Source organism: Eimeria acervulina, genomic scaffold (assembly GCF_000499425.1).
Source record: "Eimeria acervulina Houghton genomic scaffold, Eah_scaff87, whole genome shotgun sequence".
NCBI lineage: Eukaryota > Apicomplexa > Conoidasida > Eucoccidiorida > Eimeriidae > Eimeria > Eimeria acervulina.
This window is the reverse complement of record NW_013549550.1, coordinates 49,868-66,962: the sequence shown is the minus strand read 5'-3', so window position 1 is coordinate 66,962 and position 17,095 is coordinate 49,868. Positions and strand designations below refer to the sequence as shown.

The 17,095-nt window shown below is 50.2% G+C and overlaps 2 protein-coding genes across 2 annotated transcripts; both read right to left on the bottom strand.

Moving 5' to 3' along the window:
* Positions 1 to 3,895: 3,895 nt before the first annotated feature.
* On the bottom strand, positions 3,896 to 11,869 carry EAH_00014780 (exportin 7, putative; the record flags this gene model as incomplete). The annotated part of the gene is made up of 18 exons (XM_013394213.1): positions 3,896 to 4,116; positions 4,376 to 4,445; positions 4,939 to 5,035; positions 6,059 to 6,123; positions 6,242 to 6,305; positions 6,423 to 6,546; positions 6,867 to 6,945; positions 7,205 to 7,363; positions 7,613 to 7,689; positions 7,832 to 8,025; positions 8,143 to 8,330; positions 8,439 to 8,532; positions 8,651 to 8,863; positions 9,125 to 9,392; positions 9,630 to 9,830; positions 9,948 to 10,208; positions 10,403 to 11,318; positions 11,483 to 11,869. 18 exons carry the CDS (start codon positions 11,867 to 11,869, stop codon positions 3,896 to 3,898), a joined length of 3,678 nt encoding a protein of 1,225 aa, XP_013249667.1.
* A 4,327-nt stretch (positions 11,870 to 16,196) lies between these two features.
* EAH_00014770 (Reverse transcriptase, related) lies at positions 16,197 to 16,855 on the bottom strand (the record flags this gene model as incomplete). Its single annotated transcript, XM_013394212.1, has 2 exons — positions 16,197 to 16,688; positions 16,829 to 16,855. The coding sequence occupies 2 exons, from the start codon at positions 16,853 to 16,855 to the stop codon at positions 16,197 to 16,199; spliced, it is 519 nt and encodes a 172-aa protein (XP_013249666.1).
* Positions 16,856 to 17,095: the final 240 nt, after the last annotated feature.

Here is a 17,095-nt window from a genome sequence, read left to right as displayed (position 1 = left end):
ATTATCCTGAGAGTCGTATGAGCGACACCAGTTTAAACAACGGCCGACATTGGCAATTTTCTATCCGCCACAACATCGAAAATGGACTAGTCGGGGGACCGCGGTTGGAGCAAATATCCCAAGAAACCCCTTGATACGAATGAAAGGCGGCCCGAATACCACGCAGTCAAGAAGGCAACTCCATATAGGCGCAGCCTTCTTATCACGTAACAATTCGGTGTACACGACATAGAATCCTTCTCATCAAGCTATTCTGTTTTCGGTTAGTCAACCTTATTCCTAGCTACATCAGGCATCTTGATTAGGTCAGGGGGGAAAAACGACAGGAGCGTCCTTGCTCAACTTTTGGCGTTGTACGCCTCCTTCCTTTAGCTTGCTGCCACAGATTCGGCGTCGTTTGGATGTCTCACTAAGTTTATGCTATATTTCAAGAATCAGTGAATCATGACTTGGAGGTGTCCACTACACCTGCAGTGTTTGGGACTTTGGGGCTTGGGGCTTGGGGTTTGGGGCTGTACAGCATCACCTCCCGTCAGCCGTCTTCGGAAATTTCGAGGCAGTGAACAAAATAACGCAAGAAGTGACAACCCTTTTCCTACCTTGCAATCTGGCTACAAGCTAAATAGGTTTTTAACTACAGTGTAGTCCCGGCCCCGCGCATCCCCCTTGGGTATCCTTGACAAGTTGCCCACCTCCAATGGATAATACTAGATTACTTCTATCATAATTTAATGCTACAACAAACGGTTATTGGGCTACGGTACAAGTTAGATCTCAGACCGATTTCGTCCGTTTTCCATGCTCCCCCAGTTGCGGCAGCACTGCGGCTCCACCGCCGCAGTGCTGCCGGAAAATTATCTACTCGCCATTTTAATACGCCCAGGGAGGATGATTCAATGAATGGAAGCTTTTATCTGGTTGTTTCTTAGTGGAGCTAAGTAGTGGTATGCAGTTGCTTGGGGATTTGGAGGTGCACTTTCTCAAGTGCTAAATTTGAAGGGTGCGAACACCACAGTTTTATTGAAACTCGATGAATTATGCGGACGTACCTGCAGTGTTTTGAACGTAAAGTAAGCATGTAAGATAATCCTGCGCTAAACTAGTTCGTGCGCAAGTTCTGTCGCTTTTGTGGTGAGACTTGCAGCCTTAGCGCTGCACAAACGCAGCGCTAAAAGAAACAATTCTCGGCATCCTCAAACTTATCTGTCAAGAAAGAGTATTAATGCAACTGACAACTGATAAGGAAGCTAGAGAGTTGTTCGGGGACAAAATTACGTCCCTGCATGACCGTAGGGTCTATAGTACCAGTGCAAGGAGAGTCCTTGGCCTGTACCGAGGACTGTCGTGAGCTGCAACATAGTCAAAGTACTATATTGCAGGTCACGACTGTCCTCGGCATAACATTTTCTTAAAAGAAGCCTTCACCTTCTCCAGTCTTCAGTCGTCCAACAGATGGAGGGCGAAAGTTCTGGAGCCGATGGCGGGTGGAGCTTTCTGTTGAGTTGCAGTACTCTTTGCTGTGATTACTACTCCACCTGAAAGCATCCCGAATCCCTTTGCACGGTCTCACGCCTTAGACGATTGCTAGGCACTGACTCAGACATAAACGCTCAACCTATGTGCAAGTCTAAATTCGTGTAGCCATTTTGAACAGACTGTCATACTTCCTCCCCCTCCTTTCCCCAAACAGCACACGCACTCGTTTATCTGGTTGCCCAACAAGGGACGACTTCACCGGGATTGTGGAATAAAGGCTAGAAAGAAGCCAGACCCCCCAAGCGTAAAAGGCGAGAAGAAATGTGGGGAAAAGACGGGCAGTAGCGGCGCCAGCTGATGCTGCTCGTGCATGCTGGTGTGTTGCTGCCGCCAACCGCATCTCGCGGCTGCAGGGATGCGCAGTGCCGTCGGCAGTGGTCATTGAATGTACATTGTTTCTTACTCGTGGAATAAGGGTTACGTTATTGTAAGGTAACCCTAAATGATCATCCGCCGAAGCACAATGTGAAAGCACCCTGGAAGCGCGACCCCCGGTCAGCTAACTAACCGGCCAGCCCTATACAATGTAAAAAGGATGTTGTCTGCTGCGGGGCCGAGGTAACCGTAGATAGGGGAACAAAAGCAGATTGCATCGTTAAAATATTTCGCGCGGGAGGGCACGAGGCGATGAAGATTTAAGCATCTCTGGACACGTGGAAAACAACTATTTACAAATAAGTTGTATGCGGCCCACACTAAAAGGTGTGTGGGGAACGCCCAAGCTCCTAGTGCCACTGAAGCCCACCACATCGTAGAATACTAATTCTAAAAACGAAGATCAAAGGAACCTACCACCGCGTGGGGGACCTCTCCGGTTTATCGCCCCCCGGTATTCTTTGCAGAGGGTACGCAGCCCCCAAAAGCAAATCGTATGGGTTTAGGGGAACTATCGAACATCCTTTTTCATAGTATCGTTCCTAGATCTATTGCGCTCTCTTCATATGTTCCCTAGCCGCTGCAAGCTGCATGGAAATTGGTAGATGTGTCTGGCTGCCGAGAGCTAGGCCCAACCTCGGGCCAGAGAACGGCGTTTCGGCGTCCTCCAAAGTTGGCTTACTGTATATGTATACCAGCAAAACTACAGAACATGGGGTCAAGGAGTGCATACTAATATGATAAACCAATTCCGCACAAGGAAGGAAAGTAAGCACATTGGCAATTTTCTGCTGGGGATACGATTTACCAGAAAATTACAAATGTGCTTAAGCTTGTCCACAGGAGTAAACACTGGACTAGCTTAGAGTTGGTGGGTTCAGTTTGACCTCTCTCTGGGCCGCTCGCAGCAAGTATGTCAAACTGCGTCGTGAATTCCCGCCCAACAGCGTCATCGTATGTTGGGTCCCTGTTAGTAGTGGTGCTTTTTGGAAAACCACTGAGCGTCCAAAAGTGATTAAAGAATAACTGGGCGGCATCCTCTGCTGAAACTGAATCCGAATAGAAATTGATGTGGGTGAGCATGATGAGCTGAGCCAATGAGATCATAGCCTCTGACAGATGGTCAAAACAACATGAAAATCCAATGAATTGCCCGCCGGGGCCCATTTGGGGATAAAAAGACTCTAGAAAAGATTGAACCTCAGACTATTCCGCGGCTTTTATTGCTGCCACTCTGCACAAATGTGGAAGCATTTTCCGACTGAGGGATGCATTCTAGGCCGCCAAAAGGGCCTGACCACCCATTCAATTGACATATTGACCCCACCGTGCACTGCAGAAAGACCTGGTCAATGGAAGCTAGGAAGTATAATCAGCTGAGCCGATGCCTTGTCTGGTACCGGAAGAGCCCACCGTCTACGCTGTACTGCTTTCCTTGTCCTCCGTACATGAGCTTCAACGAACCGCAGCCACGTGAGAAGCAAAATAGAAAGGAAACGGGAGTCATCGCAGGCATGGGCAGTTGCAGAATACATTGCCGGAGTTTCAGGATATGCGCCAGCAACACAATTGGTGATACGGCTTCACGCTTGAACGTGAAGCCGCACCACTTCACGTTTAAGCACATCCGTACGGCGTGGGCCAGCATAGCCACCGAAGGACTCTTTCACTGTCATACTGAAAGCTCTTCGCCAAGTATTTTGGAGGATGAAGACATGTTTGGACGATGAAGTGCCTACCATACAAAATTTCTCGACGCCCTTTTATTCCTCACTAGAGAACGTAGAGTTCCTTCTCGAGTGCCAGTTGCTTGTGCTGGCTTCCCTTGAAACGGTATGAGTAACAGGCCGTTATTTGGTGTTTTCTTCGAGATATTGGGTTGCTGAGAGAGCATTACTTCAACTAGTGTGTCACTGACATCGGTTATTCGGAAGAAGGGTTTGTCGAAATCAGAAGGCGCGAGTATGGGGGAAGATATCAGGTATCATATGACGCTTAAATGGGCTGCGTATTTGGCCTCTGCGTGCAAGAGTTTTCGTGCCTTCTTGAGTAGCTCTCTTTGAAGAAAGGAGACCCAAGCGACTTCAACGATGGAGCTGCGGTAGTACAACGCGAAGACGATGAGCTTCTGGACGTCCTTGGGGTTATCCAGGGGTAGCGGCCGCCTCCTAATAGCCTCTATCTTCACCGGACCAGGGTCGAAACCTTCTGGAGAGGCACGAAACCTTCACAACATAATTGTTTGCATGAAAAATGAGCTCTTTTGTGGTTTCAGGAACCACTGCTCCCTACATAACAGCTGCAAAGTACACCGCAGGTGATGCCAGTACACCTGCATTCCGCCTGAACAGGAGCATGCCGTTTATGTACATAAGCATTCACTCTTCATCAACTGGCTTCAATATATACTGGTTTACTCGTGTCTGCTGTTCGGCAGGTGCATTCTCCAGTCCGAGTAGCATACAGATGTACTCTAGCTTGCGGAACGGGTGTCGAATGCTGCCTTGTGTGCGGTCATCGGAGCGTGTCGGAGTCTACAAACACCGCGTCAGCAAACCCGAACGGTAAATAGCTACTGAAACCAACACGAGCCAGGAACTTTTCCACTTCCCCCCCGCGGCTCCCTCCATATCTGTACGGTCGATAAGAGTAAAGATATCCTTCATCAACAGTTTTTCCTAACGAATTTTCCACTTCCACCTGATGGGATACAGATAATGCCTTTCTTTTAAAGCGGCATCGCGGCCAGCCCTTGATACCCTCCCCACAGGAGGGCGCGTCTTGGCCAATTTCCATTATGCAGAAGAACCCATGGCCAGACGTTCGGGCAGAGATTGTAGGGCGGATATGTAGAGAAGTTTTGGCTCGTATTTTTTCGACGGCCGCCTTTAAATTACTTAGTCCTGTACAGTAGTCCGTTCGGGGATCGCGCCTTCCCCAGGACGCATGTGGTGCTGCCGATTGTAGCAAGGATCCTCCGCCATAACTGAGGACCGTTTCGAGCTGTACCCGAGTCAAGCAACTTACGTCGAGATTTTCTAAGAAGGAGCTGAGCTCTTCTTCTGTCTCCAGGCGTGTGGGGCACCGGTCACAAGACCTGAGGCTGGTGAGGAGAGTAGCCGGCCTGCAATGAATATAGACGCGTCTTGTTGCAACCCCTGCTGCACTGCAACCCCACATGCAAGCCTCGCTAAGCCCCCTTTGCTGCAGACATAAACATGTTAAAGACTTGTTAAATACTTGCTACAAGCCAACTAGCAATGCGCACGCAAGAAAGGCAACAGACGACCGCACTTGTACGTGTACCGAAATCTTCATTTGGTGCGTGCATTACCATGTAGCCTTACAACTCCTTGGATAACTCAGAGCTAGGCAGTCATCTGCATATATATCCAACGAATGATCTTTTAACAAGGGTTTCCTAAAAAGAAACTTAGGTTGCAAGAGTCCCGACTTACGAAAAGTTCCACCATAGGATCGTTGTGCAGTGTGTGCATTAGATGGGATATGTTGCCTCCTGCAGCAATATCATGATGCTTTCCGCCATAGTTTTGTGGGTATTTATCGTAGCCGTAAAAAATACAGCACTATGCAAACAGAGACCCACAGCGCGTACTCAAGTGGACGTCGCAGAAAAGATTGTTCGAATTCCACGAAACAGAAGACAACCGAACAGCACTCTCAGCAGAGTAGGATTGCTACTTCTATTGTGAGCAACTGTCCTGGACCAGACGTTGCCACATTCTCCAGCCCCCTGCTAACAAAAAAGATTACTGAAAGTACATTTTTGTTGTTCCTCGCAGTCAAAGCGTGAAAAGCGGTTGCTGTTAAACCGCAGCGGCTGCTGCGTACGAGCCATATAGGAGGCTCCTATCCCTGCAAGTCCAGTTTCCGCAGTACCTGCTACTCCCGCAAGAGGCGAGAGCCGATGAGGTGGACGCGCGTGGACTGAGGAGAATTCTGTGCACACGGTATCGCGGCCTCAACAAGGACCACGATACACAAGCGCTGTTGTGCTGCGTTAAGGGCGCGGTCACTACCAACAGCCGCACTCCAGCCCAAACGAGGTACAGGGAGACACCCTAAACGACTTGATGCACTGCCCAGAGCGCCTTGCATGCACTGAACGTGCAACTGCCTCTCTCACAAACTGAAAGAGAACATCTTCCGAATGTCGTGGGCAAAGTGGTACAGGTTCCGCATAAACCTATCCTAAAGGCAACAAGCAAACCGCCTACAGTTTTCCAATCTAACGAAAAAAGGCAAAATTAATCCCGTTAAATGCCAAGCAAAACCCGCTTGTCGAGCTTATGATCAAACGGGCACCTACTTTATTTGCCGGCGTAAGGTCATCTTCAATGTTCACCATCAACTCGATGAAGAAGCCCTCCACTCTGCAACGTACACAAAAGGGTTCCCAGGCAGATGGAAGCCACAGCTCGCGAGAATTCGCAACGCCCGCGTGGGAACAGCGTTAACTGATTGAAGCAAAGGGCTCAATTTCTCCTTACTGCGGTCGCTTGCTTTCGATTTGCTGCTCAATTATCTGCTGCTTCAACTTCAAGTATTCGTTTTGTTGCAGGACAATCAGACCCAACAAGACACCCGAAATTGCGAACAGGTTTGGGAGCTGGCCTGAGAAGGCGCAATGACGCAGGCATTGTACGAGGGGAAAAAAGTGGATAATTAACACCCAGCCAGCAAAACACAATTGACAAGTCGGACAAGGTGAACAAAAAATGAGTCACCAAGTTCCCCGTGGCCCGCATATTATAGCCGGAACCCATCTACCTGTGACATAAGCCCCGATCTACAGGAATAAAAACTCCCGGAAAGGTACATGGGTATACGGCATTTACTTGAGTGGCCTCACATCTGCAGCACCCCCAACACCATTCGCTGAATAGGCAGGCAGTCAAAGGACTGCATTCCTCCTGTCCCACGCGGATACATACCTGTCATGAGCAGCTGGAATATCAGCTGCAACATTCGCGGTAAACTCCCCGGTTGTGCCTCAAGGAAGGCGCGGACGGCCTGTGCGTAAAGTGCAAACAGACTGCGCTACTTCTACTTCGAAACTACGCAGCTGCAGTATATGCGCTTACCCGAAACTCCGGCTCCGTCACGCTTCAACCACGGCGAAGAATGCTGATGCAGTAGCGTGTGAAGTGCAACACTGCGGCAAAAAATGTGCTTATAGGCACAGCTAGCCGGTGGAGATACTCGACACGGCAGACCAAGCGACACTGGAAATATAGGCGAACTGGAAAAAGCGCGAAGCGAGCAACCTTACGTCTCCTTCCTTCTCCTCAGAATTCCTGTACTTGAAGATAAATTCAACAAAATGGCCTAAGGTGGCGCAGGATTGCATCAGCACTGTTTCTTGTGCACAGAGGCCATCCTCAACGCACCTCAGCAGCTGTGCAAGGTGGGCTGGCGGAAGCTCTAGAATCTGCACACCCAGCAAAGGCAATCCCAACGTTGCGTGCAGGTTAGACGGCAGGCTGTGAGAATACGAGCAATATCCCCAGCTCATCAAGCCCAAATACACAGAAACTGGCAGCTTTCGCGCAATGAGCACTACCGCTACAAGGCAAATTCTCGTCGTATGCTTCGGCTGTACGCTACACCTTACGGGAGAGAATGGGGGCGGGAGGGGAAAAGGCGGAACCGAGCCACAAGATATCGTGAAGAAACTTACGTGCTGCATGAAGGACTCCGTGGCAACTTCGAGGAAAGAGTAGACAGGCCTTAGCGACTTCAAATAAGCCATCAAATCTGACGGACGTTGGAGAGTGACACAAGAGGCAGATGCAAGGATCTCGCCAGTCCCACCAAATAATGCGCATTTGCTACGGCTCCTCGAGCAGAATACCCATCAACAGCCAGGGGTGCATAACGAACTACGCAAATGCCTTACCGTCCTGGGGAATCGCCAGACACATCTGGAGAGCAAGACGAAGGGAGTCGTTTAGGACTGTGTCTCCGTATACCTCGAATACCTCATAATGGCAATATGAGCCACTGATGATGTTGCTCAAGATCTGCAAGGCCACAGCCATCCCCTTGTACTTCTCCTTGTAAGGGTCAGTGAAGTCCTGTTTCTGCAATATCCTGAATACATGAAGACAGATGCAAGCGTGATGAATTTGAAACAAACAAAAAACCAAGGGAACCTCCTCAACAACATCAATCAAGGGGCTTAAGAAAACGCATGCTCAGGTATCCCACCTGTTTCCATATTTAAGCACCACACTCGATGCTTCCTTGAAAAGCCGAATGCCGTTTGCGGAGGACTCAACAAACTGTATCCTGCTGCCTCCCCTGTTGCTGACGAAGTCAGCGATGAACTTCAAAAGGGGAACCATAACCTCTGCATCGTCCCACCAAGCATCCGCTGCCCAGCTAAATATTGCCATCTGACAGACAGTGCACGCACAACCAGGACAGTCTCGGAGAGTTCCCGCTTTGCCTCATCTCAATCCCACAAAGGGAAAGCGGGAGAGCAGGAAAAAGCCATCTCTCACGCGAGTGCTGCCGTTGATCTTCTTTGCCGGCGACATCAACCACTCGAAAAGGACTGTGTACGTTGAGCTATTTCCAGAAGCGAAACTCAGCCCCCTACGCCAAGCCACCACAGGTTTAGACTACACGCGGATGGAAAACATCAACCGCAATGAGTGTCTTCAATACTTCTGTGCAACGCAACAGCCACGGGGGATGCTTTTTGCTGCCTTACCTGAGATCTCGCACAAGGCCAATCAGGGGGTCCCGGCAAAGCGGATTGCGGATCGACCCGGGATTTCTCCCTTCTTCGGTTTGTTGCCACAACGAAACGAAAATGGCATCCATGGGCTGCACGAATTGTTCAAAAGTGACGGCAGCCTTCCGTTGCTGATAAAATAACAACGTCCCGAGCGTTAGATAGTAAGTCGTCCGCAATCTCGAATACCTACAAGAAAGCGCCAGCAGCGCCCATGAAGACGGCTAGTTAGTACTGTACGCTTATTTCAACGCATGCAAATTTCACTACAAGCATCCAACAAGCTGCAGCGTACAACCATGGAACAACTTCTGAATAGGTTGGCCGGCTACCGTGAAACGAGCAATAGCCGACTAGTGAGTGCAACAACCACACAAGTAGCATGGAAGGTACACGAAACACGAGCTCTAATTCGAGTGGAGAAAAGAATACAGAAGCAAAACGACGCACCTGCGCATCGAAAGGAATTTGAACTCGGCGCTGCAATGATTCGTCAGGAAGTAGGCGCCAGTGGGAGTTTCCAGCAGCAGCCGACCCGTGACGATGAGCTCTGGGGCCCGGGAGATCCAGTGGACAATGTGGACCCCGGCCACAAACTCAAAGAGGAGATCCATGGACTTCTTAATGCACTCTGGCATATCGACTCTGTGCTGTAGATTGAAACCAATCTTGCTCACCAAGGTTGCTACCACCGCCTTGTCATCCGCCGCTCCTAGAGCTGTGCAGATATTAACAGCGCATGAAATTGTTCTGTTTCATTTCACTCCAGAGCTAACAACGAATTTCCAGGGCAGTCTCGTGAGACAGGCTACTCATCTATTCACGAGCAAAGCAGGCGACTGTGACCACGCATGTAGTCCCAACCATCCACAAATGTCAAGTGTAGACAAGTGCACGAATGCCTAGCAATAGAAAGTAGACGGCCCCCTCCAACAGTTGTCAACATAGTGCAAACCCTTGCCTGTAGCAAAGGCACTCGTGCCATCCAGCTTGCGGGCAAACTGGCCGATGAAGAGCTTCCTGAATTGGTCCAGGAAATAAAGAAATGCCAGCTCCAGGGTTTCCGGCGTATCTTCACATTTTGTCTCTTCAATCAATGTGAGGACGAGCTTTGACAGACCAGCGTTCGCCGTCTGCACAGTTTCCGACGAAGCATCTGTTGGCAACGCAGAAAACACGAAAAGTACCCTGCATGGTGTGGCTTGGCAAAAACAAGCGTAATCACAAGTTTAGAAGATAAGCATTAATGGCTCCATCGCTGCGTCTGACAGACCGTCGACGTATACATCAGGGAGCCTGCCGGTCCAGTTACTGCCGACAAGAGCCCCGATAAGATACACCAGCCACGTGATCTTCTCCTCAAAGACCTTCCTGCTTATTTCACCGCTCTGTGCCTTGGTCTTCGTCTCTTCGAACAGTTCATGAACCACTCGTGCCGTTTTTGTGTATCGGCACCGAGCAAGCTGAGACAAAACCTCCAGCTGTTCCTGACGCAACACTTCGTTGTTTAAGGGGCTTTCCCAGTCGCAGTTGTCTGCATGTCAGAAGTTGCGCAGCAAGTACACCGTAAAACGAATGGCACGAGTTCAGAACCGTACAGAGTAAACAACTGTTTGCCAGTAGCATCAGTCAGTCTGCGGAGCCAAGCTGGAAACATGCCAAATGTGTAGAAAGTGCGGCGGCGGCGGCCTGGCGAAACCAACTGCCGGCGAAAATCAAGAGCCTCACCAGCATCGTCAGCAATGGCCTCCGCTACATACATGCGACTCATAATGAATGCTGCGGTAATCCTCTCAATGTAAAGCTCCAGGTCACTGGGCACTTTCTGCTTGTAGAAAAGCAAGGGGGAAATTACGTGTGCCCATACCCCCAAAAGGTAGTGCTTGCTATTCGGCATTCGCTTCCACGATTTTAAGCTCTCCATTGTGAAATCGAATAGATACTGGGGGAATTCTCTGAACGGCTCTGATGCGCAGAGTTCGCTGAGATGGTGGGAAGTGTTGATCTTGCCAATGAGGCGGCAGAACTCGTGGTAGCACATGTCATCTGTTAGGCCCGTTCTTGTTTTGATGATCTTAAATGTCCCTAGAATCAAGGCGCTCATATATTTGTTCCTGGTGGCCGTTGTTTCAAAGAAAGATCGGCGAAAAGCCGAGATGAGGACGAGGCAAGACAAACACAAACGTGCGCATTCAACGCGAGGCCGGTGCGGGTTCTTTTGCCAGCAGGCATTGTATAGGCTGAAGAACATTTTAGGGAAACGTTCCTCCCTGAATTCGCTCCAGCCCTGAGGGATCATAACTGTGTTCTGCTCATCAGTGGTGTCGTCGGCAATGGTTCCCATGAAATCGAATGACAGGCAATTGAGTGCCAGCTGCAGCACTTGTTTGAGCAGACGTGTCTCCTCTTCATCATTCGGTACACGGATGGCCCCCGCATCAAACTGCTGCAGAGTCTTTACTGCCACCTTTAGAATAGACGAAAGTGCAATGTCGCGGAAAGAGAAAGCCACGCGACGAAGACGAGACATGTGATATCCGATCTTCGGCTGCATTTCCTGAGTTAACTCAGTGTATATGTACAACCCAACAACCCAGTGTGCAGTTGATGCGCTTAGGAACAAACCAACTTGCTCCAGGATCTTCTGCAGCCACATAAGCGCGCAAGCAAACAGCCCATATAATGAACAGCAACATGAGCAAACTTGGCACAGATAACTGCTCCAAACAGTCACACACAGACACAATAAAAATTTCCCTCAACTCCTGCAGAGTTGAAAAGCCGCTGAAATGGTGTATACAAACTCGCCTTATCTACATCTTCAAACCAGGAGAGCTTCACTATGCGGCAGAGCAGTCGAATGAGATGGCCAAGTATTTCCTGTGCATTGTGCAGCAGATCTGCACTGCGCTGATAAAGATAATTCAGCAGAAAATTCCGGGTCTCCTCCTTCTGCTTGTCAGATATCTGGCCCCAGTACCGAGTGAAAAGGTTCATTAGCCCCGAGCTCGCAAAGATCAATGCCTGCATATTCGAAGAATGAGCCAGCACTGCCTGTAGCCTGGGCATATTTTCAGGGTTATTTACAAGAGGTAGAAGCACCTTATGGGCCTCATTCTGTTCTTCCTTTCCGCCTCCGCCGTAAAAGGCCTGGCACAACAGCTCCAGCTGCTGCACCTCCGCTAGATCTGCCATTGTATCACTACCTCTCAGAGCGAAGGATAGACAAGACGAAGCTGGGTCACTGATGCGACCTTCCCATCGCAATTAAAACTCCTAAATGCTAAAACGAGACACCAACACCGCCCTAGGCACACCGGGGCTCCTGTTAGACACCGGAGGTCTAGTGCATTTCGCGGGCGCTCAGGGAAATCAGCAGCCCTTTCCGATGTGCTAGATATCTGCTGCTGCGGCTTCCCCTACTGCTACTGTCACTGCTGATTCCGCAGATGGTCGTGAGGCTAGTGGGTTCGTGCCGGAGACTATGGAGCACGAAGCGGTCTTCGAGAGATGCAGCAACCCCACGACAAGATGCCCGTTATCCAACCCCCTACCCTTCAGGGAGTGTAGCTGCTCTTTTCAGAAAGCAAAGCAGCAGGAGGAGGTTGTAGCAGTAGGAAGGATTGGAAGGCAGAGTAGAGGGAAGGTTTGGACGTGGCTGCAGATGCGATATCTGGGGACGCCTCGCACGAAGGCCCGAAATTGGACTTTTAGTACGCAAACCCACAGGTGAGGTTATCAAACGAACAAAATATTAGGGGAGCCACCAAAGAAAAAGGAGCATCCGCCAGCACTAGTGTGGCGCTAGTTTGCACAGAAGGGGTTTCACGCAAAGGAGTTCAAGTTCGGCTGGAGGAACCATCATTCAATCACCGCCCCAGCCGTGCGGCCATAAAATCAGAATATGGTTTGAGACAAAAAAAGCCGTCTTTACACGAACCGCGTGGCCCCCAACAGGGCTCAGCAAGACACGCTGCATGCATTGCGCAAGCTACACAAACAGCAAATCCAGCCTCCGCCCCCCGCGGGCGGCTGTCTGCGTATTCCTGAAAGAATAAAGGATTCATTTAGCCCACTCTCTACTAATTATCTGGCCTACTAGAAGATTTTCTGCAGTCTTGGCATTCATTTTTTGTTCCCAACTGCAAGTCCTTCTCACCAGAAGGACGGGTGGAAAGCATTACAGACTAAGTGTTGCGCTGTTCTCTTGGCTGGCGCTGCTCAACACAGGCTCTTCAATATCCCTCGAACTTCGAAACCTCACAGTGTGCCAATATGACTTATTGCTGTATTTGTAGAAAGAGGGGGTAAGGATGCATGCACGGGGATGCCGCATCTGCGCGGGGTTGCATCATGGCGTACGGCAACCTGGAGCAAGCAATATTCAGCTGTTCGCTTTAGTCAACGGTTCAGCATGAGCAGTCTCAGGTATTCTGCTTAGGGAGTCGGGGCACCACAAGGTGAGCATCTGGGGACCGCATGGCTTGTATTCAGGACACTCTAGTAGCCGCAAGGGCTGTAGGTAGGTTCGTAAGCTTGTCCCTTGGCCTTGAGGAGACAGTTGATATAGATTACAGGCGTTTACAAGATCTGTACTACCCCAGTACACTGACAAGAAGTGAAGGCCAAGAAGCGTCGTTATTCTCAGTAGCAACGCATTACTACTTAGTTAGTTTTCTCTGAGTATTTACATTGCAGGAGTGATGGCCTGCCACTTTGCACTTCCAACAACCTAGAAGGAAAGGTTTTCCACGTATAGAGAGTCCCTGAATACTCTACAGAAAAACTGTTGCTCGAAAAGCGTCCACCACGCGGTAATTGCGTGCAGCGAGTGTGTGCCTTACAAAGTACGAGAGCGCTCATCACTCCACCAAACGAATAATGCACTGGCACAATGCCTATATACCCAGAGCTCATACTTTTTCCGACGCTACGGGTGTGCTTTTCGGACTCTCTCATATGTTTTCCTTTTGAACCAGAAGTCGCCAACTCCTGGGGTCGGATGAGACCATTGGGAAGGCCTGAGCTGCCATAGCGAATTGCCCGCTTTCCACAAGGTACTGGGAGAACACTGGTTTCGCTAGGCGAGTGGAAGCTCGTCAGTTACTCATCTTTGGGCAGATGGTAGCCAGTCTTTATGGTAAGCATAGTTTAGATCCATGGTGTGGGATGTAGGGCTTCATGCCACTTTTCGAAATTTTTTCTCCTGTTCTGGGGTGGTAAAATTCATCTCTCGCTTGGGCTGCTAAGTAGGTCGAGGAGGGGGGAACCAGCTATGATACGTGGAATACATCATGAAATTAATAGATGGGTGGCAGGGCAAGGCGGCAAGCCGCAGCACCGATGGGTTCGGTTACGTCAAAGCGTCAAGGTAGCGGGGATCAAACCTTGGGCAGTCTTTCAAAGCTGGTATATGCATGTTCAGGGCTGGTAGATGCTTGCTGCTGAGCAACAGTTTGTCACCCACCTCGTACTCCACCGCTCGTCGCTGTGAATCCGCATGGTATCTCTGTTGCAATTTCGCTCGCACTATGTGACCTGTGCCCCGTCACATAGGTGGTGGAAAAGCCTGGTCATGGGAGGGGTGAGGGTTGGGGCCAACGCTCCTACAATATCAAGGCCGCCAGCCCGGCAGCCGTAAGTGGGCTCTCACCAATCCTAACCTCGAAAGGTGAGAGCTCCTTGGACAACTGGCTGGTTGTGGTGTAGGCCAGCTACAGTGCAAGCAGTAAGCGCTCCCATTCCTGCTCGTCAGCCTGTGTGTATGTGCGCAGCATTTGTTCAATGGTGCGATAGACCGTTTCTGTTTGGCCATCACTCTGGGGATGGTAAGAAAAAGACATTGAACGCCTGATGCTGAAACGAGTACACAGCTCAGACTGGGAGCGTGGATCACGATCAGAAATAACTGTTTCTGGGAGTCCGTGGTAGCGAATCAGAGCTCCATAGTGCCAGCGGCTGTGAACGGTTTCCTGGCAGGGATAAAATGAGCTATTTTTCCGCGCGAGTCAGCCTGTATCTTTCCATGAAGTAGTGAGAGGCATATCAGTAATAAAATCGAGACTCACATGACTCCACAGACTTGAAGGAATAAACGGCTGTTGAAGGAGGGCGGCAGGCTTCTGCTTAAGGGATTTAGACTAGCGACAGTGTGTGTAGGGCTCCACATACGCCGTAGTATAGGCACGCATGCGTGGCCAATGGTAGTATTTACTCACAGCCAGGAAGGTCTTCTGGAGTCGATGCCCTGCTGTCACATGATCATGGTAGGTGCAAAGGACTCGCGTAAGGAACTCAAGGAACTGGCGCACAGATGCACTATATTTCATGATGCAGACGCTCAAGTGGGGTGCCACTTCACGAAAGGTAAGTTGGCGACTGCCGAATTCATATTGGACTTTTCCACCGATTCGTTGCACCGCGGCGTCTAAAGGGTTGCGAAAGACTGGAAACTTAGGGTAGGCTTGGCGTTGTGAGCCTCTGCATGTTCGGTTGCTCACATAAGTGGTGCTGGGGTCCCTCGTAAGGGTGTCGCGGGTTCGTTACGCCTGCTTAACTGACGTGAGGTAGGATAACACCTGAGAGTTGAGACAGCGTCTGCCAGCTGGTCTTGGGCACCTTGTATGTAAGTGATATTAAGATTTGGGAACTCAGCATGGGAGTCTAGCCACCGAGCCGTGAGTCCACACAGAGGCTTTGACACTCTGAGCTGTTTTAAAGGGATGTGGGCTTGATGATCAGTATGTGACGTAACCTTGGCAGCGCGTAGCAAGTGGGACCACTACTCCAGAGCAGTAACCAATGCTGCGTAAGCTGCCGTAGTGTTTATGAGTCTCTATCCAGCGGAAGTGAGCTTCCTTATGAGTAAGATCACGTGCGGCCTCGGCGAAATAACTGTGCTGAGAAACTGCCGCACTTGTATCTCGTTCGCCAACACCTACGGCCATACCCGCATAGCTTCTTTCTTCTCTGCAGCGGGTTTATTGCTCTCTGCCCTATTCCTATATTAAGTACATGAGTTTCCGCTTCGTAAGCTTGTACTTGCCGAACTTAGGAGAAAACTGGTGTTTGGGGAACGTACTTAACAATTGTCGTAGGAATGTAGCTTGGCTAGGGAGATCAGGGGTACGTGCAAGGAGATCGTTAGGATAGGCTATGACACCCTGTCCTAACAAGGGTTGAAGGTAGGCGTTGATATTAGCATGAAATGTACCTGGCGCACCCTTGAGGCCAAAGGGAATTACCCTATATTCGAATGGCCCCGTAACGGAGAGGAAGGCAATCTTTAACCGGTCTTCCTTAGCCATACTGATCTGATGAAAGCCTACTGCATGGTCAATAGTAGAACAGCATTTAACTCCCCCCACCATCACTATGATAGTTGGAATAGCCGGCAGTGAGAATTCAGGGGCCATCGTAAAAGCATTCTAGGCCTGGTAATTAACAACCATATGAATTTTCCGCTCCCCTGCTTATCCACCAGGACCGTAGAAGCGTAGATAGAGGAGCAAGTCGATCCTATCTACCCATTAGCCGACAACTTGGCTATCTCCTGCTTGTGGAAATTCAGCTGATCTGAAGTCACGCGATAGATGGCAGACTGTGCAGGTAGTTTCCCAGGCACCAGTAAGATATGATCGTGCGGCCGCTTCAGCGGTAGCCCAGCAAGCAGAGTATCGGTAAAGACCTGTCGGTGCGCACGCAACGATTCAAGTATCTCCAGTTGAGAATCCTCTGACTCTTCCGAGCCTGTCCACTCGTCGACACGGGGGTACTCGAGCGTAGCCGTAGACCACCGTGAGTTTGCCTCGTCCTCAGCACTCGTCGTGGCAGCCGGGGCTTCATGGCTGACTTCTCCGGCGTGTGTGGCGTAGTTCCCGACCAGTGCGCAGCAGAAGGCCTCTCGGTGTTCATCCGTAAACCTGAGAGCCACTGCCCCTTCGGTGTGGGGCACATCTAGTATGGGGTCTAGCCCCTGTAGCGGATCCCTGAGGCATTTCATGTCCGCATTAGCCTGTTGAACCAATGCGTCAACAAGCACCTTCACCCCTTCGCGTGGGACTAGTACCTCTTAGCGTGCGTGCTACAGCCTCCTCCCACGTCATATTTGCCAGCTGCTTGGCCAATATGTCATATGCCTGCCCCGCGGGGGACCTTTGGCGCGCTTCCACATCTGGCCATTTTCGAGTTTTCAGCGCTAGTTCAAACAATAGGTAACTCACAACACTTACGACTTGCATGGGTCCTCTGCTTGTTCTACTGAAAGTGCCAGGTAACCTAATGAGCACTTAGCTAACCAAGCCACAGTACTACATCGTAGGGGACAGGACACACTACGAACGCTTCCGAGAAGCAGACTCGTCCACACAGCATCGTCAGCCCCGTCACAACGCAACTGATCGCAGTCTTTTGGAAGTCGAC